This window comes from Heliangelus exortis, chromosome 17 (genome assembly GCF_036169615.1).
Source record: "Heliangelus exortis chromosome 17, bHelExo1.hap1, whole genome shotgun sequence".
NCBI lineage: Eukaryota > Metazoa > Chordata > Aves > Apodiformes > Trochilidae > Heliangelus > Heliangelus exortis.
Genome location: NC_092438.1, coordinates 1,738,922 through 1,765,000, shown reverse-complemented (window position 1 = coordinate 1,765,000; position 26,079 = coordinate 1,738,922). Strand labels below are relative to the sequence as shown.

Sequence of the window (26,079 nt, the reverse complement as noted above, 5' to 3'; positions counted from 1 at the left end):
GGACACAAGGTTTTTTTTGGAGATCATGGAGAAGCCCAGAGCATGGCAGGTCCTGATTTTCTTCGGGGTCCTGGTGTCCCCTGACCCCCCCGTGGGGTGACTGCAGCCAGGAAGGGTGATTCCCAGCATCTCTGTGGGCTTTGGGAGACGCGAGGGGCTCAGAACCCGGGAGGTGACAGTGGGACATGTCACCCCTGCCCTCCCAGCACGTCCCAGCAGGTCCCTGAGGCTTTGGGGTGTCGGGCAGGGTGTTCCAGGAGTTCGGTGGCACCCGGGTGGCATCGCCATGTGCCATCTTGTGGCCACACGGGTGCCGGGGAGCTGCAGCAGGGATGAGGCCAAGCTCTGCCACCGCGTCCCTGTCCCTGCACCCTCACAGCTCAGCTCCCACGGGTGTCCCGTTGTCTGCACAGCCCTGACCCAGCCCCGGGAGGGAACGGGAGCTCTGGGATGAATCCTGTCGGGATGCTGCGGGATGGGGATGCCGCTCCATGTGGGATTGGGACCTGGCTCCTGCCCCTGCTCCATCCCTGAGGGATGTGCTCTGCGGGTCCGGCAGCAGCCGCTGGAGCCGGGATGGGTGACAAAGCTTCCCCAAACCTTGTCCCCAGCCTGCCCTGTGCCACCCCATGCGCTGTGTTCCAGCCCGAGAGGCAGGAGAGTCCCGGGGGACAGGGGAACATCCCAGCCCGACCCGCTCGGAGCCCAGGGCGGTTCCTTTTCCTGCCCCGCTTCCCGGGCTCTCCCAAGGGAGCAGCAGCATCCCTGGAGGCAGCCGGACACGCCGGGGCTTTGGGTCGGGACAGGAACCCCAGAACAGGGCTGGCCCAGGGACACACAATGGCTGCGGGAGGAAGAAAACTCCCCGAGGAATTTCCTCCGCCGACGGCTCTGCCCTGGAGCTGTTCCTCACCCCAGCAGGGTGCAGGAGGCTGGAGCTGAGCCCCTCTCCGGGGCTTGGTCCTTCTTGGGAGCTCTGGGGATGGAAAACCCTTGCACAGAGCTGGATGTCCCTGTGATGTCCCCAGATGTCCCCACGGGGAGCCTTGGGGATGAAGCACAGAGACAGGGGCTGCCACCCCATCCCACCCCACACCATCCCACACCATCCCATCTCACCCCATCCCACCCCATCCCACCCTATCCCACACCATCCCACACCATCCCACCCCATCCCACCCCATCCCACCCCATCCCACACCATCCCACACCATCCCACACCATCCCACACCATCCCACCCTATCCCACACCACCCCATCCCACCCCACCCTATCCCACACCATCCCACACCATCCCACCCCATTCCACCCCATCCCACACCATCCCACCCCATCCCACACCATCCCACCCCATCCCACCCCATCCCACCCTATCCCACCCCATCCCACACCATCTCTCCAGGCTGATGCCACCCAAGGGGCTGGAGATAAGGGGTGGGAGCTGCAGGGAGCAGGAGATAAGGGATCTCCGTGCCTCTCCCCAGGCTGCCCGGGGCACTGATAAGGTGACAGAGGCTTGGGGACACGGGCAGAGATCTCCCTGGCCAGCACCCGGGGCTGTTCCCGGGGTGCCCATGGGGAGCAGCCGGGTCGGGACACTCTCAGGGACCCTCACTTCCCACCCCTGATCCTGGCAGCACCACCAGCTGCCCCCCCATGTCCCTGGTACCCCCCACGCTGTCACCTCCCTGCAGATAATGAGGGACTGGGGCAGATCCCAGCTCAGGCAAGAGGGATCTCCCAGCTCTCGGCAGCCTCCCTGAACTTTCTGGGCTTTCACAACCTACAAAACATATCATTAATCTTCCTAACGATCACATCTCCTCCTATATCTCTAAATCTGACCTGGAAAAATGTTTACAGCTCAATAGTGCCACACACAGAGGATCAGAGAGAACAAGAGGGTGTTTGGTACAAGCTCTCATTCCCAGTTCCTCTGGCGACGCCAGAAAATCCTTGGCTTTTCCCAGCTCTGCAAGAGCCCCTGAGAGGGGTCAGGACCCACCAGCCCCAACCTGAGGGGTGCCAAAAAGAGCAGAGCCACCTCCACACCTGGTGGCAAGGCCAGGACTGAATTTATGACACTTTGGAGCTGCTCAGTGCAGGAGCTGTGTCCCTGCTGCCATGGGGATGCCCTGGAGCTCGGGGTGAGGCACCTGGGTGTCCCCCCAGAGCCAGGCAGAAGGTGCCAGGGGTGTCCCAGGGACACAGAGCAGGGCTGGAACCTGGGGATCTCTGGCTGGGAACTGGATAAACATCAGGGAGGAGGAGGAGGAGGCTGTGTGGGGTGAGGAAGAGCATCTCCCTGCCAGCTGCTCCCACGGCTGGGATGGGAACTCCCAAAAGCTGGAGGAGGTGTCCAGCACCACCCAACCTTCCCCTCATCCTCCTCCTGCCTCTGGAAGAGCTCCCAGACCCCCCCCAGTGATGCCCAGTGGGTTATTGCTGTTTCTGGATGAAGGGGGCTCCAGAACCCCCTCCCCTAGCACACCAGGACCTGCCTGATGCCTCTAATCACAAAACCCTTCCCAGCATCACCAGGCCTGGAGCAAAGGGGCTGAGGACACAGGTGGAATTCTCTGTCCCTGCTCAGCCAAGGGCAGGGAAGGAGTTAGAAGCAGATGGCAAACAAAAAAAAAAAAAAACCCAAAAACCAGCTTCAGTCTTCCAAACCAGTGAGCACACAGCTCACACACTTCCTCCAGGATGGGCCAAAATGGACGTAAATATCTGCCCAAATCAGAAAGCACAGAAATTTATATTAAACAACCCTCTCCTGGGAGCATCTGGGGGGTTAAATCGTGGCTCTGTCACCCCAGTGAGTGCAGGAGCCCTCCCCAGTTCCTACACCAGCCTCTTGCTGGACAGGGGACACTGGGTACCTGACCCCCCCTTGATTATCCACAAAGAATAGATGGCTTCAGAGGGAAAAAATGCATTTTGGGGACACTGGCATTGAAAAAAAAATCAACAAATCCAGGTCACACTTGAGGAAATGCTTGTGCTCAGTAAGAACTAAAGTATTTCTGAAAAAACTCAGATACCTCATTTTCGGCTTTTTGAACTGATAGTTTCTCCCCCCCTGCACCTTTTTTTTTTTTTATTTGTATTTTGCAAGCTACCGACCCCTTTAGAAAGACATCCAAAAGGGTTAAAATATTCTCTCTGACCACCCAAAAGATTTTTCTCCCTGGTGTTTTTATTGCACTGAATAAAAAGAAAAACTTTTTTGTTTGAATAAACTCGAAACAATTCCTTCTCCTCCCCGCCCCTTCAGTTTTTTGGTTTGGCCAGTGAGTGGAAAAAATCAATTATTTGCACTCCTCCAGCCTGACAAAAAGCATCAGGACTCCACAAAGAGGCTCAGGGGAGCACTTGCCTCATGCAGCACATAAAACAGGCTCTGAATTTCCCAGCTCTCTGGTTTCTTCTCGTGTCACCCAGGATTTGGAGCCCCACTCTGGGTCTCTCCTTGGCTGCACCCCCCAAAGAGCCACATTGCCCAGGGAAAAATGAAGGTGGGAAGAATTGGTGCAGAGAAATAATTCTGTTCTTTTTTTTTTTCCAGGATAATGACTCTCCTCAAAGACCCATCACATCTCTTTAATTCAAGCAAATCTCCTTCGAGGAGAGACTTCATGAGTAACCACAGCAGAAGAATTTTCTTTCTTTCTTTCTTTTTTTTTTTTTTTTTTTTTTTTAAAGCAGCCTCTAAATTAAAAGTAAATCAATATTAATTTTTGGCATCTTTAATTCACTGCCTCGAGCTGGCTGCTGCCTTTGCTTCGAGTCTATTAAAAATCTGGTAGGAAAGCAGCTGAGGAAGAAGAAATGCCATGGAGGAGAGCCAGAAAACTGGTGACACAGGGACGTGATGGGACAACAAACCTGGGCTGTTTCCTCCTTCTCAGAGGGTTCAAGGAAATGAAGATGAGGAATGCAAAAGGGTGAGGATGGGGATTCAAGGAAATGAAGATGAGGAATGCAAAAGGGTGAGGATGGGGAGCTCTGGGTTTCACCCAAACAAGGTGACACCTGGGTGACCTCTTGGCAGGGGCACACGGGATGGAGCAGGAGCTGTTCCCCACCAGGAATATCTGGGATTGGGAGAGCAGAGCTGCCAAACCCAGCACTCAGGGGGATGGAGAACATTTTGGAGGTGCTTCACATCTGCCAGGAGCTCGGGGGGTGCCAGAGCAGCTGAGACATCCCCCAGGGACCCCCCCCATGGGCATGGGCTGGGCAGGGGAGCTGCTGGGCTGTGTCCCCCCCCTCTCCAGACAGGGGATCCCACTGTATCCCAGCAATCCAGGGGGAACAGGCTCGGGGGGAGCAGCCTCTTCTCCTGTTCCCCATCACGGGGATGGATGAGCCTTGGCCTGGGTGCCCCTTTCCAGAGAGGAGCAGGGATGGGTCCCTGGCCAGCAGGGACCCAGCTCAGTGTCCTTGTGTCACCAGAGGTTCCCAGGCTGGCCCAGAGGGTGCCAACGCCATGGGGGTGCCCACTGGCCTGAACTGGGGGGTTCTGGGGCTGACCCCAGCCCAGGGGCTCTGTCCTGCCCTGGGTCAGGACCTGAGCCCACAGAGCCCCAGTGGGCTCGGGAGGCTTCCAGCAGTCCTGACATCCCTGCTCCATGGGTTCCATCCACCTGGGGCCCGTCCCAGGGTCAGTGCTGGTCCCGATTCTGGTGCTGGTGTCAGTCCCGGCATCGATCCTGGTTCTGGTGTCAGTGCTGGTCCTGGTGTCAGTGTCCGTGCTGGTGTCAGTGCTGCTGCCGGTATCAATCTTGGTGTCAGTACCGGTTCTGATGCCGGTCCCAGGGCCAATCCCGGAGTCACTCCCGGTCCCGACGTCGATCCCGGTCCCTGTGTCAGTGTCGGTCCTGGTGTCAACGCCGGTCTCGGTGTCGATCCCGATGTCGATCCCGGACCCGGTGTCAGTGTCGGTCCCGGTGTCAGTGTCGGTTTCGGTGTCGATCCCGGTGTCAACTGCCGGTCCCGACGTCGATCCCGGTCCGGGTGTCAGCGTCAATCCCGTTGTCAGCGCCGGTCCCTCTATCGATCCCGGTGCCGGTATCCGCGCCGGTCCCGGTACCAGCCGCGGTCCCTCCTCCCCCCGCCCCGTCCGGTCCCTCGGCCATCCCCGGCCCGACCTGCGGCTCCTCCCCGGCTCCTCCCGGCCCGGCCCGGCCCGGCCCCGGCCCCGCCCGCCGGGGGCAGCGCTCAGCATGGCCGCGCTGCGCAGAGCCCCGGCCCCAGCCCCAACCCCAGCGCCGGCCCCGGCCCCGGCCCCGGCCCGCCCCTCCGCCCCGGGCCGCCTATAAAACCGAACCCCGCTCCTCCCACCCCCGCTCCGCCGGCCCGGCCATGGCCAAGGATCAGCTGAAGCCGCGGCTGTGCCGCATGTTGAAGGGGGAGAGCGGGTACGGCTTCCACCTGCACGGCGAGAAGGGGAAGAGCGGGCAGTTCATCCGCAAAGTGGAGCCCGGCTCCCCGGCAGAGGCTGCGGGGCTGCGTGCGGGGGACCGCGTCGTCGAGGTCAACGGGCAGAACGTCGAGCAGGAAACGCACCACCAGGTGTGGGCAGGGGGGGGGGCAGAGGGTGGGTAGGGCAACCCCCCCGGCTGACAGCATCTGGGGCTCTGGGAAACCCCTCTCCCCGGCTCTGGGCACCCCCTCTCCCCAGGATTGGGCACCCCCTTCCCCGGCACTGGGCACCCCCTTCCCCGGCTCTTGGCACCCTCTCCCCAGGACTGGGCACCCCCGTCCCCGGCTCTGGGCACCCCCAGCTCTGAGCAAACATCCTTTAGCTTTGGACACCCCCCAGGCTCTGAGCAAGCACCCCTTGGCTCTAAACACCCCATCTCTGGGCAAACATCCTTTAGCTCTGGGTACCCCCAGCTCTGAGCACCCCTTCCCCAAGCCTCCCCACCAGCTCGTCTCCAGCCCCAGGGAGGCTCAGAGGATGTTTTTCTCCCCAAATATCCTTGCTGGAGCAGCCTCAGCCAGCTTAGCATTGGTGGTTGTTGTTGGTGTGGGATGAGTGACCCCCTCCCCCCCCCCCCCCCAAAATCCTAGGCCTGGGCTGCAATGGGAGGGAAGGAGGAGGAGGAAGAGGAGGAGGAGGAGGAGGGCAGGGCTCTGCGTGCCTGGGACGCCTGGTTCCCATGAGAACAGTTTTTTGGTGTGGTCTGTGTCTCTTCAGGGGAAAGGATGTTGTAATCGTGTGAAGGTGGGAAAGGCGAAGGTGTTTGGGCATGGGCAGGGCTGGGTTATGCAATCTGGTGGAAAGGGACGGGGGAGACCCGGGCTTTATTTCCGGCTCAGCTCTGTATTTTCTTGGTTACTTTGGGCGAGCTGCCTCCTCCTTATGCAGCTCCAGAGTGTATAAATATGCCTTTAAAAAAAAAAAAAAAATTAAAAAAAAAAAATCTCCTGATAAAGCTCTGCAGATGTTCAGCAGTTGGGCTGGCTGGAGGGTGATAGGGCTTGTGGGGAAATAATGGCTGCTGCTAGCCCTGCTGGGGGGGGTCTGAGCCAGCAGTTTCTCAGCTCTGTAACAGAAGCTGCACGTTTCAGGCTGGGTCATTTTCTGCTTTATAAAACTGAAACACTCTTTAGTCCAAAAAAACAAAGAGGGTGAGATTTGAGCTGCTCCTGTCCCGCCGGAGGCCCAGAGCCTGGCAGGGGCAGGGAGCCCCATGTGCCCCTTTGCTGCTGGGGCTCTGTGGGGTTCAGTGCTGTAGTAAATTAACCCACAGGGGTGTCCAGAGCTGGGCTGTGCCTCACGTAGCAATGATATTTTGGGGGTTCGGGTCCCAGAGGTGTGGGTGTTGCTGTGGCCAAGGTGAGGCAGAGCCTTCCAGGGGGCTGCAAGATGCCTCGTGGTCTCCTCTCCGTGGGCTGGGTGGGTTTTCCTGGAGAACTGAGCCTGTTTGGGTGATCTGAGCCAGCTGCCTGAAAGTTAATGTTTGTCTCGAGTGTGATTTCCAAACGCTTGAAGGAGGATCCAGGGCTTTGATCTGGGCAGAGCAGAGGGCTGAGTTCCTGCAAGGCACAGCGTCCTCCTGGAAGCCATCAGAGCTCCCTGCTGGAGCTGGGATGCTGGGGATGGGTGATAGCAGAGCTGAGGCAGCCGACTGGGGCTTTGAAACCTGCAGGGGCTTCCCGGGAGGTCGAGTGAAACGGGAGAAATTTTCCTGTCTTCCATTTTCTGCTGGTGGAAGCAGCCTCCTCCTGGCTGCAGAGCTGGGGATGGGTGGCAGGGTCCCATCCAGGAGCTCAAAGCCCTGCTGTCCTCTCGGTGTGGTGACATTCGTGTGTGTGAGCAGGAGCAGCCCGGCCCGAGGACACCCTCTGGGATCCTCGAGACAGCAAGAGCCTCTTTCCCTCCCCAAAAAATCCCCAGTGCTCTGGCAGGTCAGATCCTGGCTCCTGATGGCTTCGAGCAGCAGTTCTGCAGTGGCCTCTCCTCCTGCTGCTGAGCTTCCTGACCTTGGATAAGTAGCACTTTTCCCTGTCCCTCTGAAGCTGGGATGGAGCCCGCAGCAAACAAGGCTTTGCTGTTTGGGTGTAACTGTGTTTCCAGCTGAAGCTGGCGGCATTTGTGTCTTTGTTCTCTTTTTGTTGGTTTTTTTTTTTGTTTTGCTTTGTTTTGTTGGTTTTTTATATTATTATTTTTTATTTTTTCCTGGCCTTACCCAAGGAGCCAAGGCAGAATGTGTTCTCAGGGCGTTCCATGTCTTGGATGCAAAAATTGCCCCCTGGCTCCTGGCCCGGGCGGGCAGTGGATGCTTGGGGCAGAGCACAGGGGGGGCTCCTGCCCTTCCCCTCTGCCCAAAGCCAGGCTCTCCTTGCAGCCAGGGTCTCCTTCCAGGTCCTTGCATCCAGTCCCCCTGCTTCCAGGCGTTTCTTTGGGAGCAGGAGGATGAGCTGAGCTGCTCGGGGTGGCACCAGGAGGCTCCTTCCTGGGCAGCTGTTGTTTGGCAAGGGTGGGAGAGCCCGGGCTGGCTCCCTGGGGTTGGTGCTGGTGCAGCAAGGGGTGAAAAGTCTGTTTGGGTGGAGCTGCGGAAATCCTGGGGTTGGGACTGGTGCTGAGAAGGTCCCAAGGCGACAGATTTGTTGTGTCCAGAAGAGCTGCAGACTCCAGGCTGTCACCATGGCTCGGAAACGGGTAGGATGCTGGGCAGGACCTCACCAGCTGCCTGGCTGCTGCTTTGCCTTCCACCCTGCTGCTTGGTCCCCAGAGGGATTTGCTGCCCGGGGGAGTTGTCCCCAAAAGCCCCTTCTGCTCCTTCCTGCTGGTGGGGAGATGGTGAGGGGCTGCTGGGTGTCCCTGTGCCTGGCTCAGCCCGGGGGGCTGGGGGATGCTCTGCTCTTTATCATGGCATTGCCTTGCTGCCTGAGCCCCCCACCCCCCAAGAGCTGTCCCAGCCTGGGCAGCACCCTCTGATGTGGCAGCTGGACTGGGAGCAGCTGGACTTTCTGGGTCCTGGTGGAACAGCACCATCAGGGTGGCCACGGTTGGGAGCCCTGGGCAGGCTGCCACGGGGAGCCAGAGGCTGCAGCTGAGCAGTTGGTTGAGGACAAGCAGCCTTGTCTGCAGTCTATAAATTTCATGTTGGTTGTGTTGTGGGTTTTTGATTTTGTGTTTTTATGTGGGGTTTGTTTTGTTTTTTTTTTTTCCTCTCCAGTCGCAGATATCAGCTTTGTTGACCTTGAATGGAGCTTGCAGGGGGAGTAAATAAATGCTGGCTAATTGTGCATTGGGCTCATTTGTCACTTATAACCTTGGCAGTTGCAGCGTGTTTGGCCACTCTGACCTAGATCAGAGCAGGAGGAAGCCCAAAGCTGTTTTGGGGGTCACCTGGTGCCGTTTTGAGTGCCTGGTTTGGAGGTCGTGGGTCTGTGGTCTTCAGGACCACCCCATGGCTGGGGCTGGCTGCATTGCCAGCAGTACCACCCCTCCTCCTCCTCTTCGGGATGAAGGGCTGGGGGAGCTGGCCCAGCAGAGCCAGTTCTCTGCGGTGCTGCCAGGCGGTCTGGAGGTGGTTTCTCTTTTCCCTGCTCCTCTGCATGCCCTGGATTTGCCTTGCTTTCCCTCACAGCTCCTCCTGGTGTGATTTACCCACCCCTGCCCGCCTGGGCTCGGCTCCTCCTTTCCCTGCCCTGCGCACCGCGCTGTCACTGCCATCTCCTTTCAGAGCCCCTGTCAGTCACCCAGCCCCGGGCAGGGACAGGACAATGCTCCCCATTCAGTGCTGCTGGGGCTGGGTCCCACGGGGACTGTCCCGTCTCCTGCTCCCAGCACTGCCCTGGCCCCCAGCACAGGGCTGATCCGGTTGTTTCTTACAGAAAACCCACGGGGGATTGGGGGTCAGCCAGCCCACCCGTGTGGTGGGGAGACCCAAAGGGTGCCTGGTGCCTCCCTGCACACCCTGGCTCCTTACCCTGCCCTCCCCAAATGAAGTGAAGGTGTGCAGGGCTGTTGGGACAGACTGTGATGTCCCCTGAAGGGACAAAACCCGGCAGCGGGGTTTGGGATGCTCAGGGAGTGATGATGAAGCAGCCTCAGTGAGAGCTCCTGGCTGAGCAGAGCAGGGGGCCCGGGTGCTCTGCAGCTGCCCTGGGCAGAGCTGTCGTGTGGGGTGCAGGACAGGGGGTACCAAGAGCTGTCACCATCACCACCCCACGCTGCACCCTCCCGGGGCTCCCCAAAAGCCACGCTCTGCCCTCCTCCCCCAGCATCTCCCGTGCCTGCACGCTCTCACCCTGCAGCAAAACCAGAGGTGTTGGGGGGAGAGGGGGATTTGGGGGGTTTTTGGGGTCCTCCTGCAGGCTGCAGGTCCCTGGGCTCCTGCTGAGGCTGTTGTTCCCCTGTTTCCCAGGTGGTGCAGCGCATCAAGGCGGTGGAGTCGGAGACGCGGCTGCTGGTGGTGGACAAGGAGACGGACGAGTTCCTCTGCAGCCTCCGCCTGACCTGCACCGAGGAGATGGTGCACACCGGGATCCTCCTCAACTCCAACTCCTCCCCCACCAAATCCCCAGCGGGCAGTGACAACGGGGAGGTCTGGAAGTCCCAGCTGGAGGCGTGGGGAGGTGACCTCCAGCGCCACTCGCACAGCTTCTCCTCCCACGGCAGCAGGAAGGTGAGGGCAGAGCCCACCCCCGGGGCACGACCACCCCGGGAGGGTCTTTATGGGGGGAGAAAAACCTCCCCCGCGTGGCTGTGGGGGGCTTTGGGGTCCCTGCTGGGTGCTGGGGCAGTGGGGGAAGCTGCTCCTGGGCTTCCAAGAGGCAGCTGCTGAGGCTGTGATGCTCTCCCTGCTCCTGTGTCCTCCCCACGAGGGGCTCCAGAGACCTGGGAGCTGCTGGGGGGGACACATCAGCTCTGGGGACAAGGGACACATCAGCTCTGGGGACAAGGGACGCAGCGTGGGGCTTCATCCCCTCCTGTGGGATGTGCAGCTGTGCTGGAGCTGGTGGATGAGCATCCCTGCCCTGTGTTCTTTGTAGGGGGGAAGGAACATGTGGGGTGAAGGCGTGTGCTCAGCTTTTGGCTGAAATAGGAAGGAAATTTGGCTTTTTTTTTTTTTTTTTTTTTTTTTTTTCCCAAGTGGGCTGAGTCTGGACTGGGATTCAGCACTAAGTGACTGTTATTGGTAGACTCCTTCCCTAAAAGGAAAGAATTTGGGGTGGAAAACCCATTTCTGAGCTGCTGGTGCTGGGCAGGTAGCAGGGTTTGCTCTGGGCTGGGAGTGTGGCAATGTCACCTGCCCCAACCAGTGGCTCTGTCACCTCCTGGTCCCTTTCCCTGCCGTGTCCCCACCCCTGTGCTGGCAGGGGCTGCGTGGCTGGGTCTCTGTCCCCTCAGGAGGGGTCTCGGAGGGGGGCAGGTGGCTGGATGCTGGCCCAGAAGGGGCTGCAGGGAGGAGAGAGGTGGGGATGTCAGGAAGGGGTCGTGTCCTCAGGAGTCCCCATGGAGTAAGGGCTGAGGAAATCTCCCGTGGAGATAAGAGGTGATGCTGGCAGGAGGCACCTCCAGTGATCAGGAGGGGGTCTCACCTCTGTCCTCCCCTCCAGAGCTGCTTGGGGCAGGGGGAGCCTCCTTCCCCTGGGCTGGCAGGACCAGCCTTGCAGGCAGTGTATATATTTATATATATATATAGTTTTTTATTTTCATTTTTATTATTTTTATTTTTATTTTTATTTTTATTATATTTTTATTATATTTTTATTATATTTTTATTATATTTTTATTATATTTTTATTATATTTTTATTATATTTTTATTATATTTTTATTATATTTTATTATATTTTATTATATTTTATTATATTTTATTATATTTTATTATATTTTATTATATTTTATTATATTTTTATTATATTTTTATTATATTTTTATTATATTTTTATTTATTTTTATTATATTTTTATTTATTTTTATTATATTTTTATTATATTTTTATTTATTTTTATTTATTTTTATTTATTTATTGTATTTTTATTTATTTATTGTATTTTTTATTTATTATATTTTTATTTATTTATAATATTTATTATTATTACTATTTTTTAATTTATTTTTTAAACTTATTGCCTGACTTGAAGCTGCCAGTGTCCTGGGGCTGGGGTTTGGTGGGCACACTGGGTGCAGGCAGAGGCTGGGGCCAGCAGCTGCTTTTGCTCCTGTCACCACCACGGGTGGCAGCTCTGGAGCTCTGGGTGCTGCAGACTCCTGGCCAAGGTCACTTCCCTTTGCTGGAGCCTGGAGTGACCCTGCTGTGAGGTTGGGGTGGCTGGAGCTGCAGGATTTGCATCCTGCTCCTCTGCCTTGCTTGCTGCCGGGGGGGGTAACACCCACCCCAGGTTCTTGGTGTGGGTTGGGGGCTTTTCCTCCCAGGTTGGAGCCAGGGGGGGGTTGTGCACCCCCAGTTCCTGCAGTGCTTGGAGATTTCTGTCCCTGGTTTGAGCTGGGCTGGGAAGGGACCTGGCTGGGTGGCACTGGCAGAGGGTGGGTTTGGGCTGGCAGTGCTTAGGATTTTTTCTGTGGCTTCCCTGGAGGTGTTGGGTGCAGCTCCTGTCCCCATGCAGACCCCAATCTGCCCCCACGCAGCGTTTTTCTGGGCTGGGGATTTCCTTCACTTGGGGTTGGGGTTTTTTCAGTGCAGCCCAAAACAAGGGGAAAATGAACCCAAGGGGACAGAAACCTGGCTGTGGGGGTGGGCAGAGCCCAGCACCCCCATCCTGCCCCAATCTGAGTCTGTAAGATGAGTGACTCCCCCCCGAAAGAGCTGCCATGGGTGGGGAGGTCCCCAGACCCCCCCATGAGAGCCCCGGTGTCCAGGACCTGGTGCTCAGGGAACCAGGGGAATTCCATGAATAATTCAGGTCTTTAAAATCAGGCTGCCTGTCCCCAGGGCAGGGTGACAGGGCTGGCTGCCAGCTGCCTGTCCCTGCACTGCCATCCCTCCCACCTTGGGGACTTGTGTCCTGGGGGCTGTGGGGGCACAGGGAGCAGGGACATTGCCTTGTCCCATGTCCCTGTGCTGGGGGGTTGCCAGCTCACTGCCTGCCCCGTGCAGAGGGATCTGTGTCCCAAAAACGGAGCATCCCAGACTGGTTTGTGTTGGAAGGGACCTTAAAGCCCCTCCAGTGCCTCCCCTGCCATGGGCAGGGACCCCTCCCCCAGCCCAGGCTGCTCCAAGCCCCATCCAACCTGGGCTGAGACACTGCCAGGGATGGGGCAACCTGGGCAACCTCAGCATCCTCAGTGTAAAAAAAAAAAAAAAAAAAATCATCCCAATATTTCACCTAAACCCACCACGTCCCCATGGCCTTTGGGCTGTTCTCTGCCTTTCTTGGAGCTCTTGGAAGGCAGCAGGCAGGGAGGGATGGGAGGGATGTGCTGTTCCTCTGGCCAGGCTGGTTTCCTCAGCCACCTCAGTGATGTCCTTGGGACTTGGTGTCCCCAGGTGTGTTTGTAGCAGAAACAAGAGCAGTGGAGCCACCAAGATGTGTTTGGAGTGGTGTAAATCCCTTCCATGGCTGCTCGGGGCAGGCCAAGGCCCGGCTGGGGGAGGGAATGGGGGATGCAAAGGGACCTTTCCAGCTGCTGCTTGGTGTTTGGAAAACAAACCCGTGACTTGGAGCTGCTGGATCTGAGCAGCCTCTTGGGGCTGGGGACAGCAGCTCCTGCGAGGGACAGGGCCACCTTTGCACGGTCACCATTGCACGGTCACCTTTGCACTGCTGTCAGCAGGAGGATGGGTGTCCCTCTGCTGACCCAGGGGACATTGGCTCTGCCTTTGAGGTGACAGAGAGCAGCCCCCGAGCCCTCTGCATCCCACTGGCTCAGACTGGGGAGGAACTGGTGTGACTGGGGACAGATGTGGCTGAGTGCCTGGGTGCCTGTGGGGGACCCACAGGTGTGGGGTCAGTGCTGAGATCCAGGCAGTAAATATTTACATTTCTCTTTGGGTCAGGAATAAGAACTTTTTTTTTTTTTTCTGTTGCAATTAAAACTGTGTTGCAACATCTTCAGTCACTGGAGAGCTGGAATGAGGAGGAGGAGGAGGAGAAGGGGGGGGGGTAACTTGGGGACAGATGTTTCTGGATAACTTGGCCAACTCAGCTGAGGCCCAAAATTTAGGGCTTGTAGGATAACCACAAAGATATGTAGTAAACCCTAACATGAGCAGAAATGTCTGCAGCAATTATATAATTAAAAAAAAAACCAAAACAACAAAACACCCAAACCAGAACACGCACACAAAAAAAATCTCATTTAAATGAAAGCATTTCCCTGCAGCATCCTCTGCTCCCCCAGGCTCAGACCTGTGGGGAGGGTGATGAGGGAAGGTGATGGGGTGATGGGGAGGGCAGGGAAGCTCCTCTGGTCCCACCTGGGTTGTCCCCTCAGCACAGAGCCTGTGGCCACGGCCCTGCTGAGTTTCCTTGTCCCAGAGCAGCTGGTTTTGGGGGGCTGCTGCAGGTCCCCCAGGGCTGCAGCTCTGCTGTGCTTTCCTTTGCTTCAAAGCCACTTTGCAAAGCCACTCCTGGCCCCGCTGGCCCCTGGGCTTGCTGCTCTGCTGGGGAAGGTGCCCGCAGGGAGCTGGGAAGCAGGGGAGGGGGCTGGAGACCCCCGGCTCTCCCTGCCAAGGGTGGCCAAGGGGGGTGGTGGGGAGGGGTCTGCAAGGCTGGGCTCATTTCTGGGGTTCATTTTGGGGCTGAAGGTGTCAATCCTGTGTGTGGGGCAGCAGTGGGGTTGGTGTGTGGGGGAAGCTGGTGGCCCCGTGCTGGTGCTGACCCCACTGCATTATTGATGTCCCCGGGCTCAGTGGCATCGTGTGTCCTGGGGCTGGTCAGGGCTGGGGGGCTCTGGAGCATCCTGGGGATCCTCCTGCAGGGTCACAGGGCCCAGCGAGGGCCTGGGGGTTGCTGTGGCATTCCAAGGAGGTGCTGGCAGGGATCTGAGCCTCATCCTGCTGGCTGCAGCCCCGAGCTGAGCTGGGGACCCTTCCCCACGGTGGATAAGGTGAAGCAAAACCAGTGCTGCTCATCCTGCTGGGGTCAGCCCTGGCTCCTGCCTCCTGCACCTTCCCCAGGCTGTGGGAAGGGGGTTTGGATGCAAACCCCTTCGTTTGGGGTGGGTTGTGGCTGTGTCCTGTCACCCAGAGCACCCTGAGCTGCGGGTGGGCTGTGGGGATGGAGGAGGGGGCTGAGCAGGCAGGCTCGGGGCAGGGTCTGGTGGAGCAGCTTGGCTGGGGGGGGGGGTGTGGGGTTATTTTTGTGCCGGGGCAGCTCAGGAAGCCCCTCCCGGGGAGGAGAGCATCCACCCCACAGCAGAAACTTCCTCTGCCATGATATTTTTAGTGAAACACAAAGCGAGTGGAAGGGAGAGGGAGGCAGGAGGCAGATTAGGATCGGGAGGAGCTGTGCCCTGCCAGGAGCCTTTGTTCCTGGGGCCACGTGCTCCCCAGGGACACCCAGTCCTGAGAGGGGACAGGGGGGGCACCCCTAGGACCTGTCATCTCTCTGGGATGGGGAACAGGAGTGTGGGGGGGGTTGGAGGGGGTCTGTGTGGATGCTGACAGTGGGAGATGCTGCATGGGGTCCAGCTGGATCCTTCTGCAGGATCCACGGGATCCTTTCTGCATCCTTGAGGGATCCCAAGCTTTCCCTCCCGATGATGGGAATACTGCAATGAGGAAGGAGCTGTTGGGAATACATCCCTGCTGCTCCCAGGGATGTGCTGGAGCAGCTTGTTTCAGTAACAGCTGCCAAGCGGGCTCCTCGCCAGCCTTTAATGGATCTGTTCAGTGGTAAAAATATTAAATGGTTTCGAAGAAATTAAAAATCTGGCAGGCTCGGGGCCTCCTCCATGTGCCCTGGCAGCTGCACGGAGCCTCTGCTGTGACTTTGCTCCATCCCTTGAAGTTTCTCTGAGCTGGTTGGGCTCGTGGTGCTGTGATGGTGGAGGAAACCTTAAAACACTGCTGGCTTTGAGTATTGTTCTTCATTATCTCTTCATTCCCAAGGGTTGTGGAGGAGGGGACACAGCTCCTTTATCTGGGACTGTCCCTTGTTGGCACCATGGCTGGATAAAACATCTCCAGGAGTTGGATCTGGTGGTGCTGTGGCTTAGGGTGGATCCCATCTCCTCCCAGCCAGGGACAAGGCTCTGGAATTATTGCCCTGGCATCACCCTGATGTGTGTCATCCCTGCCCTTTGGCTGGGGAGGCTGATGCTGGGGTTGACCCAGCACTATTGGAGAAGTTGGTGTATAAATTAAGGTCTGGATGGAGCCAGGTTTGGCTCCTGGTGTGGAGGTTTTGCAGGCAGTGGGCTCGGGAGACTCCAGGATGAGATACGAGGGTGAAAATTAAACTTGTGATCAGCAAAGGTTTTCTGTATAAATAAGGAATTAAAACCCCAAGTTGTTCAAATAATTATTCCTGGCAAAATCATAGTGTAATTTAATTTTGTGACCTGGACTCTTGAGTGTTTCAGTTCCACTGCTGGGTCCATTTAAACTGTAACCAGACTTGGAGCTGGGTTTTATGGACTAAATGTCTCCTTTTTCCACTAAAACTTTGTACCTGGGGACAAAGTCCTGCAACAAAGTGGTGGGAGATGTCTGCTAGGGGTGAGACTGTGAAAACTGGATGGAAAAGGAGTTTTATGAGTTGGGCTGGTGGTGCTGGGGAAGGGAGCAGTGCTGGGCTGGGGGCTGGATGATGTCCTGGCATCCCTGGCTGCATCCCTGGCTGCTCCCCCCGTGGCCTCCTGTGGTTAAACCCTTTTATGGGGATTAATCCCGTTAAAGAAACACGATAAAGAGCAGCACAAAAGGCAGTGGAAGGGCTAATCCCTCTGCTCCTGCCCTGGCAGGCTGGGTTCTCCCCTGGCTGTGCCACCCAGTGTCCCCCATCCCAGGGTGGGATGCTCCAGGGTGGGACACATCTCTGGTGGCTTTTCCCAAGTCCTGACAGCTCCTGCCTTGCCGTGGCTCGCCCCGGGCTGACAATCCCTTGGGAGCAGCCAAAGGCCATCCCAGGTAAATCAGATAATCCTGGCCCTGGGGCTGCCGATGCTGAGCAGGATTTAATTAAGAGGATGAGTTGGAAGCCGAGGGAGCAGTCTGCTTGGCCTGGAAGAATTCCCTCCTCTTGTCCAGCAGCTGTTGGTGGGCTCGGGGCTCCCCTGGATACGGGGGGTTTGTCGGGGGCTCCTCTCCAGCCCTCCCCGGTGGTCTCGGTGTGCCCGGGGGCAGCCCCGGTGGCCGCCGGCAGCGCTCCCGTCTGTGCCCCTGGGCGTTATCGGGAGGAGCAGCCGGAGCCTGGCGGGGATCCCGGGGTTATCTGTCACTTGGAGAGCCTCCCACTCCTTTGGAAAGACCCTGCAGGCTGGACCAGCCGTGGGGTTTTGCCTCCAAACCCCCTTATCAGCCCCAGCACGGAGATGCTGCCCCGGCTGGAGATAAATCCCAAGGCAGCAGCGGTGCTTGGCTCCCCCCGGCCTCTGGCACAAAGAGGGGCATCTTCCCCGGGCTGCTTGGCTTTCAGGAGCTGGGCTCAAAATGTCTTTTTGGAGCTGAGTAAGGGTGGTGTAGGTGAGCCCTGAGCTTCCCCCGTTGCACCGAGTGACCCTTTGGCCCCGTGCTCTGCAGCAGGAGGGAACTGGTGCCAGCACTTGGAGCTGGGGCTCAAATGGGGGGGGTTGGGGTGTGGGGGTCAAGGAGAACCCCAGGCAGTGCTTGGGGGGCTTTGTTTAGATCAGCTCCCTGGGCAGGTTTTTTTGTGCAGAAGCTTTTGAGCTGTGGGTTTTTGGGAGGAGGGGTTTTTCATGTGTGGTGCTGAGGGTGAGGAGCGAGGCCCCTCACTCCTCCCACTTTTCAGCAAATTGCACCCTTGGATATTTTATTGCTGGATTTTTTTCAACCCAAACGGCCTTGCAGTGGGTTAACCCCCAGCTCGGGTGCCACAGGGCTGCCTTAGCTCGCAGGGTAAGGAATGCAGAGGATGTTTGGGGCCCTCCCCCTGCCCCGTTTCCTCCAGCGAGCTGGGCCAAGACAAATATTGGTTGTAAACTGTTGAACTTCCCTGGTCCCCATGCTCCCTGGTGCTCACAGAGCAGAGCCTGTTCTCCCCTTTCCATGGGCAGGGGCCGGGCTGGGGGGATGCAGATGTGTCCCTGAGCTGGAGGCAGCTGGGGGGGTGTTGGGGGTGTGCAGTGAGCGTGCAGTGAGCGTGCAGTGAGCGTGCAGTGAGCGTGCAGTGTGCCCCTGGGAGCTGGAGCATCCCCAGAGCTGTGTCCAGCTCATCCTGCCCAGCCCCAGCCTGGCCATGGGGTGGGTTTTGTAGTGGAGAAAGGGGGGGGATCAGCCCCAAAGAGCCAAGGATGGTGGCTTGTGTGGTCTTTCTCCCCTGGATGTGCTTCTAAATGTAAATATATTACCTGTGAGAGGCAGTGAGGGCTCTGGGGAAGGACCAAGAGCCGTGTCCTCAGTGGTCTGTGGGGCAGAACTCAGGCTTCTCCGTCCTGTGTTGGCCACCTTGGCTAGTGGTGGCTTTCTGCAGGGCTGCAAGGGATTATTGACCTGATGGGGACTGCATCCCCTCTCCTAAAATGCAGCTGTTGGGGCAGCTCTGAGCTCTGGGGTTGGTGCTGGGCTGTGGATTGCACCCTCAGGCCTTGGGAAAAACACCTTTCCTGGGTGTGCTTGGAGAGCTTGGCCTGTTGGGGGGTGTCTGGGGTTCCCTGGGGAGGGACCAGGGTCCCATTAGTGACCCTCACCATCTTTGGGGGGGTTCCCTTGGCATGGGTGGGGATGGGGTTAGGAAAGGGACCTGGAGCAGGGTTAAGGAATGGTTTGGTGATTGCTCAGGGCTTGGCCTCAGGCAGAAGCTGCCAGGTCCCCAGGGCAGGCTGGCATGGGGGGTGTATGGGTCCTGCAGGGTCCTGTCACCCATCCTTAGTGGGGTGCTGAGGACATGGAGCTGTTCTGGCACGGGTGGCAGTGCTGTCTCCACTTTGGGGTGCTTTGGGATGGTCAGAGAGGCCTTTTCCCAGCCCCTCCTCCTGCCTTCCCATCCCTCAGTGTTCCTGCAGCAATGCCCTGGGGGTCCGTGGCCGGCGTGGGAAGGACTTCTCCCCCTGTTCCAGCAGCTCAAGCTCTGTGGGTTGAACCCTTCTCAGAGGTTCCCGACTTCCTTTCCCTCCTACCCACCAGAAAACATTGATCCCTCTGGATCAGGAATGGAGATGATCCCATGTTTCTCCTCTTGGATAAACCCAGCCCTCCAGGATCCCTGCTGCTGCCCTGAGTTCTCCCGGAGCAGGGAGCATCCCGGCTGCTCTTGGCAGATCCTGCTGGAAAAGTTGCTTCTTTTAAAGAAAACACGTGCACGTGGCGGGTTTGGGCTCCTCCATCCTCCTTCCCTGGCTTTCCCAGGGCTCAGCCAGCTGCTCCCTGCTCCCAGCCAAGCCCGAGCTGCTGCTCCTGGCTCCATCCCTACTGCGGGAACGTGGACGCTTTCTCTGGATGAGGCTGCTCCAGCACAGCCCGGGAGGGGGGAGGTGGTGGAAAAAAGCTGCTTCATGGGGCTGAGACATTCTCCAGCTATGGGGTTGCCAGGGAAAAGCAGAGATGGCTCAGACAGAGGCTCTGGAGGGATTGGGGGGAGGGATCAGATGGACCCTGCGGAGCCGGAGCAGCCGCTGCCCTCGCTAGGGATGGGATGGTTGGGAATGTCACCACTGGGGACGTGGGGTTTTCACCGGGATCTGACCCCCCCCTTTGCAGCCCCTCTCTCCTGAGAGGCTCCTTTGTGCTGGGGGATTTGGGGTCACGCCACGCAGGGTGCCGGGGATTTTCGGAGAGGGACAAATCCGGGTTTATCCCCGCGAACCCAGGGCAGCGGCAGCCGCGGTCGGGTTCGTGTTTCTGTGGCAGCAAATCGCTGAAAGCTGAAGCATTGCCGGGAGGCAGGGAGTGAAAAATCCCTTTCCCCAGCACCCCCAGGGGTGTCCGGGGGGCAGGAGCTGTGCTGTCCCCTCCTGGCAGCATTGTCACCGCGGGCTGGAGATCAGGCGTCCTCCCCACCCTTCACATCCTTCCTCCCCTTGTTTTCTCCTGCCTGGCGGTTTCTCGGAATAAGAACCTCTTTTTTTTTTTTAATTTTTTTTTTTTTTTTTTGGTGACGCCCGAGGCCGTGGCTGAGGTCTGCCAGGGTGCTGGCACTGCCACCCCCCTGCTCTGACAGGGTTTGCATCCCCAGAGCACTGCAAAGGGATCAGGTTGGGGTGCAGAGGCTTGGGGGGGACCTTGGACACCTTGGTGGGTGGCTCCGGGTAGGTACAAACCTTCCTCATCCTGCAGTGCCAGGGGGCAGTGGAGGCTCTTGTTAATTTTTTTCTGATTGCTTTTGCATTGCCTTGGAGAGGGGGTTGGGGCTGAGGGTCACTGGTGACAAGTTACACTGTCACACTGTCCCCTCTGCCCTGTCTGAGATGGCTGCAGGGCTCAGGGTGGGTGTCCCTGAACATGGGGAGTGCCTCTTGAGGCTTGGTACCCACCCTGGGCATCATCCTTCTCCTCCATGGCTGGAAGGAGCCATCCTGCATGGCTAAGCCCCCCTTACCCCCTTGCAGGTGCCACTGCTGGGGATGTGACCAAGGGCAGAGCAGGGACCTGGTGTCACCCTGGCTGCCACGGCCACCCCCAGCTCGGGCAGGGAGCTCTCTCTGTGTCAGGAGCTGGAGACTCACCCACAGAAAATATCCAAATTACCCTATCAGCTGTGGCTTGGCTCTGGCTCCAGCTGGGAACTGGTGGCTGGATGCTTTCCACTGCTAATTGGGATGGCTGGGCTGGCTCCCATCCTCACTCCCGCCCTTTCTGCTGCCTCTTGGCAGGGAAAGTGATGGGATGCATCCAAAGGGTGCTGGGCTGTGCGTGCCAGGGCAGCCCCCTGGGCTGGCAGGAGGGTGCTGGGGCAGCAGAGCTGCAGATGTTGGGGAAAGCAGCATGAATTGTGGGGTCTTTTGCCCTTCAGAACAACCCAAATCTGTGTAATTCCTTATGATGCTTCTGTCACTCAAACCCAGCTGGAGCCACGTAAGGACCTGGAGCCATTTGAATAGTGGAAGTAATTTAAATAAGCTACAAAAGCTGGGGGGTGGCAGGAGGGGTGCCTGGCACTGGGGGTTGGTGGTGACAAAGCTGTGACACCAAGGTGAGGGCTGGTGGCAGGGTTTGTGGTGCAGTCAGGAACCCGCAGCACCCCTTCCTTCCTCCCAGAATTTTTGTTTTTTTAAGCTACATCTGCTTATTTTGGGGTGACCACAGGCTCTGCCCGGGCACCTCTCCTTGTCCCTCCAGGCAGCAATGGGCACGGGCACTGCCACCACCCCCGGGCAGCACCCAAAATGTTCTCCTGGTTGTGATGTGGAGATGCTGGAAGCAACGAGCTCCAGGCCCTGGGGTTTGTGTGGGAAGAACAAAGCCAGGTTTTTCTCTCTTGACCAGTGGTGTGGGAGCCAGGAACACCTCCTGCCTGACGGGATGGGTGGTAATTAGACTTGGGGCTGTGTAAAAATGGAAGCAGGTTGTTTACTGAGCTGGCCCTGCCTGAGGTCTTATTCCTGGCATGGCTGGTGGAAAAGCTCTGAATTACTCCCCTTCTGCAGGTAGAAAATGTCAGAATTACCTCCCTTCTGCTGGTACTGGGGGGGCCTTGCCAGCCCTGGGTGCTGGACCCAGCACCTTTCTCCCCAGTCCCTGGTGTCAGGGACCATCTGCTTTTATTTCCCTGGGCCCTGGCGTCCCACCAGCCCCTTCTCCCCTTCCCCCTTCTTTATTTATAGCTTTTTGCCAACATCTGGAGTTTGAGCTGCTCTGAGCTGGCTGCTTGTGAGCTGCGGGGGGATGGGGATGGAGCTTGGTGGGATGGAGCTTGGTGGGAGATGGAGCTGGGGGGTGGGGATGGAGCTGGGGGGGGGAATGGAACTGGGGAAAATGTGTGTGGCTGGGGAGGGGGGAAGCCCCCAAGCCATTTCTGCAGCTTGTGGGGGGCTGCAGCATCCCAGCACGGGGCTGAGGACCATTTGGGGGTTGGGAAGCCACAGGAGCATCCTTGCTCTGTTTTTTCTGATGGTGGGAGAGCTGCTGTGTCCTCACTGCCCCCCCCCAGCACAGCCCTGGGGGTGTTTTGCCTCCCTCCTTGCAGTGCTGCCAGCTCTGGTCCCACTTCCCTGCTGGGCTTTGAGGCTCTTTTGACATTTGAGCCCTGTCCCCTCCCCACCCCTTGCAAAGGGTCACAGAGGTCCCCCTGGCCCGGGGGGATGCAGGGCTACAATAGCCCTTTTTCTGGTGCTGCTTTAATGGGAAAATTTGAGTCATTCCTGGGGGAAGGGGAATGCAAACCCTGTCAGGATCCCTGGCAGGGTGGTGGCAGGAGGCAGGACTCCTGCTCCTGGCCATGGTGCCAGCCCAAAGCCTCCTGGTTCTCATGGGGTTCTGGCTTCCCCCCCTTTCCTCCTTCCTCTTTGTAGCCTGGAAAGCAGTGGGGTTTGGGGACCCCACTCCTCAAATCAGGGCCCTAAGCATCTGCCTGGGGTTCAGTGCATCCCTAAATGTGAGGGAGAGCAGCAGCCTCTGAGCTCCCAGCAGAGTGGTGGCAATTTGAGCTCAGCTCCCAGTATAACCAGTGCTGCCCAGCTCAGGGTGGGTGTCAATGGGTCCCTTGTTCTGGTGGTGCTGCAGCCCCAGGCCCTTTCCTCTGTGGGTTTTTCCCCCTTGTTTGCCTCCTCCCCAGTTCCTGGCATCCCCCATGGCTGCTCTGCTGCAGGGCTTGGGGCTTTGGTGAGGATCTGGCTCTGCTGGAGCTGCTTTTGGCCTCTGCATCCATCCCCATTTCTGCTCCAAGTTGGGCTCCAGGGGATGGGTGGAAGGCAGAGGGGTTTGTGGGGTCAGGGAGCTGCCTGTACACCATGGGAATGGTCCTGGGACCTGCAGGGAGGTGGCACAAAACCTCTGCTCTGGGATCCTGGGGAGCAAGAGGGGATGTCCCCAAGGGACCCCCGTGAGCCAAAAGTTGTCCCCAAGAGTCCCCAGGCCCAGCAGCAGCACTGGAAACTCTTAAGGGGAAAAAAAAAATATTAAAAATCAGATGCTGATAGAGCTGCCATGAGATTGTGAGAGCTGGCAACACCCAATCCAGTTATTTTTTTTTTTTTTTATTTTCACTGGAAGTGTTTCATTGTTATTTAATGTCTTGCTTGTGCATTTCTAAATGGATCAGCCTGAACAGCATTTCTGAAACCTTTTTCCTTCTAAAATGATGATTTGCCTCAAGCTGGCAGCTCCAGGGCTGCTCTGGCAATGCCCCCTTATCCTCCAAGCAGCATTTATCAGCTCCCAGGTACCTGTGGCTGGGTACAGACAGGGATGATGGAGGTGGGGTAGGACGTGCTGCCCCAGTGCTCCTTAATTCCAGTTTATGGCATCAGTGACCAGTTGGATTCCTAGAAAAAAAATCTTTATTTTTCAGGGGTTTTTTGCATGCATTTGTTTGGGATTTTTTTTTTTTTTTTTTTTTGCATGCAAATAGGAAAAAAAAAAACCCAAACCAAGTAATTTTTGTTGCTTTTTAGTGCAGAGGTAAATCTAACTCAGCCAGTAAAACCAATCCCACCAGAGCATTTCTGCTGGGCTGTGCTAAGGTGCTGGTGTTCCCCAGAACGCTTGGTCCCAGGGCTTGGGTTTCACAAAGGTTAAATCCCCCCCCAGGAGCTTAGGAAATATCTTCCCAGAACACAACCAGGGAAATGTTGGCACTGGTCAAAAAGAAAACAAATAGCAGAGCTGGCAAGAGCAGTGGCAGCTCCAGGCTGAGCATGTGCTGGGGGGTGGGTGAAGGAAAGGGGAGCACGGGGGGGTCCCAGAGAGGGGCTTTGCAGGCTCCTGCTCCCAGACCTGCTCTTGGTTTGGGTTTGTTGTTTGGTTTTTTTCTTGTTTTTTAATTTTTTTTTTTTTGCTTCCAGGGGCTGAGGATTGTGTTAGTTGGGAGGTTTAAGAGCCCAGCGAAAAGCCCTGGATCATCTCTGGGGGAGGATAAGCAGTTTTACCCAAGGATTTCTGCTCAGACCAGATGCTGAGTTGGGGAGATTTAATTATTTTTTTTTTTTTTTTAAACCCCAAGATCTCCAGTTTGGTTTTTGGTTAGGGACCTCCAATTGGGGGCAAGCAGCCCCGTGTAGGACACAGCTCTGGTTCCCACCCTCCCAGCCAAAGGGGACTTGCAGATAATGCTTTCCCCTGGGGGTTTTATTTATTGAGTGATTTATTTATTGAATGATCCCCACAGCCCTCCTGGTTTGTCCCCTTCCAGACCCCTGGGGACCCCCCCACTGGGACAGCAGCTGCATTTCGGGGTGATTTTCTGTATTCTTTCACATTTCTGACTCCTTAAAAACGCAGCAAGGGGAAAATGGTCTAAAAACCTCATTTCTGAACCCAACCAGGTGTTGCCAGAGGCGTTCTGGGGAGCTGTCCCCCTGTTCCCTGCTGCACCCCTGGAGCCTCCTGCATCCTTTGAGGTCGCGCGGGTCCGACCCCCTTTGGCCAAGTGAATCATTTCCTGTTTTCTTCAGTTTTTTTTTTTTTTTTTTTTTTTTTTTTAAAGAACTCCAAGGCAAGCTGGAAACATTTGCAGATGGGGTGAACTCACTGTGCTGGGGCCATGGGAAACACAGGGGCCTGGAGAGGATGTGTGCTGGGAGCCCTGCCCTGCGCGGGGCTCCATCCACCAGGGGATGTTGCACTCCTCATTTTCCCTTTTTTTTTTTAAGAGCAGATCTCTGTGTTGAGGTATCCATGGCAAGAGGATCACCCCGAGCAGGTGGCTGTGGGGCTCTTTTCCTCCCAAGCTTGTCCTGGTTGTATCCACACTCCACGAAGTTTTTCTTGCAGCTCCCTCTTTGCTTTTTCTTTTAAAAACTTTCGGGGCCACCTCTGCCAACACTGAGGTGCAGTTTGCTCTGAGCAAGCCCTGGTGCTGGTGCTGGGTGCTGCTGGCCCTTGTTTGTCAGCCCTTTGTGAGGAATTTGGGGTCAGCAGGGTGCCAGGGCAGCAAGGGCTGCTCCTCTTGCATCCCTTTTCCTCCCAGATGCTGGGATTGAGCTGGTGCTGATCAGTCCTGATCCATCCCCAGGAGGCTCAGCCAGGCTCAGGGGCAGAGCTGGGATATTTATTTATGTCCCATCAAGCTGGGGTCAGAGGGGCACTGGGGGTGAGGGGCAGCTTTTTCCCCTCCCCATGGGGGGGTTCTGCCTCCCCAGGTCTCACCTGTGACATTCAAATGGTCCAAGCCCCTGGTCACCATCCCCACTGGTGGCATGGGACACACACACCCCACACTGCCAGTGTCACTCTGCATCTTGTCCCTGCCTGATGCCCCTCTGGAAATCCCTTCTTTGAGGGAATGAAGGGGCAGATCAGCCCCCCAGGTGATTTTAGCCCTGGCAGCAGGAGCTGAGCTTTTGGCCACCTGGTAATCAGCTTCCCCTCTGCTCCTCCTGCAGGGATCAGGTCCTGTCCCCACAGGACATCACTGGGTTCATGGCCCCACCATGACTGCCAGGGGAAAAATCACCTTGTGTCACTGTGCAGGTGGGGCAGGGCTGTTCCTTGTCATCACGGGGACCCTGGGGACAGTGTGGCTCCACAGTGGCAGTGGGAAATGTCCTTTGGCTTGTGGGTGGGACCTGATTATCTTGAGGGTCCTTTCCAACCCTAATGATGCTCTGGTTGTTTGGCTCTTGCTGCAGTTGGAGCCCCTCGGATCCCCCGTGTAGGTGGTGGCTGGACCAGGTCTCCTGGGCATCAATCCTGGGTGCCCTAAGCTCCTGCAGCCCTTCCTGGGGAGGAATTGGCTTTTGAGCAACACTGGGGGTGTTTTGCAGAAATAATCCCATGGGCAGATCCAGTGGGATGCCAGGTTGGAGCTGTGCAAGGAGAGGAAAGGGTGCAGGATGGGTGTTTCTTGGCCCAGAGAAGAATGTGGAGGAAATTGTTCTCTGGGTTTTTAATTTGAAAGGAAAGGCTGTGAGAGATTTCACCATAAATGTGATCTGAAAAAAAAAAACCAAAAAAACCAACCAAACTAAGGGCTGTTAGCAGGAGGGAAGTGGAGTTTCATGGAATCCCAGACTGGTTTGAGTTGGGAGGAACCTGAAAGCTCACCCAGTGCCACCCCTGCCACCAGCCCAGGGTGCTCCAACCCCATCCAACCTTCAACACCTCCAGGGATGGGGCAGCCACAGCTTCTGGGGGCAACCAGGGGCTCAGCACATTCCCAGGGAAGAATTTCTTCCTAAAATCTCATCTCCTGTCGTGCAGATTAAACCCATCCTGGGATCTGTCACCTTGCAGCCTCTCTGCTGGGGGGTGCTGGCACCTGTGGGTGGTGCCCCTGGCACCAAGGAGATGGCATTGCCTTCACTGAGGTTCACCCAGTGTCTTGGGCTTCACCCGGGCTCCCACCTTTGGTTCCTTCCTGCCCAGGGCTGTGG

General features: G+C 57.0%; 1 protein-coding gene across 2 annotated transcripts in view; it reads left to right on the top strand.

Annotated features, from left to right (window-relative positions):
- The first annotated feature begins 5,213 nt into the window (after positions 1-5,213).
- Positions 5,214-26,079, top strand: part of NHERF2 (NHERF family PDZ scaffold protein 2) — a 30,782-nt gene continuing 9,916 nt past the window's right edge. Inside the window, exons 1-2 of one of the 2 annotated variants that reach the window (XM_071760720.1) lie at positions 5,214-5,577; positions 9,888-10,148. In XM_071760720.1, coding sequence (XP_071616821.1) covers positions 5,368-5,577; positions 9,888-10,148 — 471 coding nt within the window. In that variant the 5' untranslated portion in view covers positions 5,214-5,367. Of the gene's footprint in view, positions 5,578-8,063; positions 8,174-9,887; positions 10,149-26,079 lie in introns of those variants that run through there. The other variant, XM_071760721.1, reaches the window with a different exon arrangement.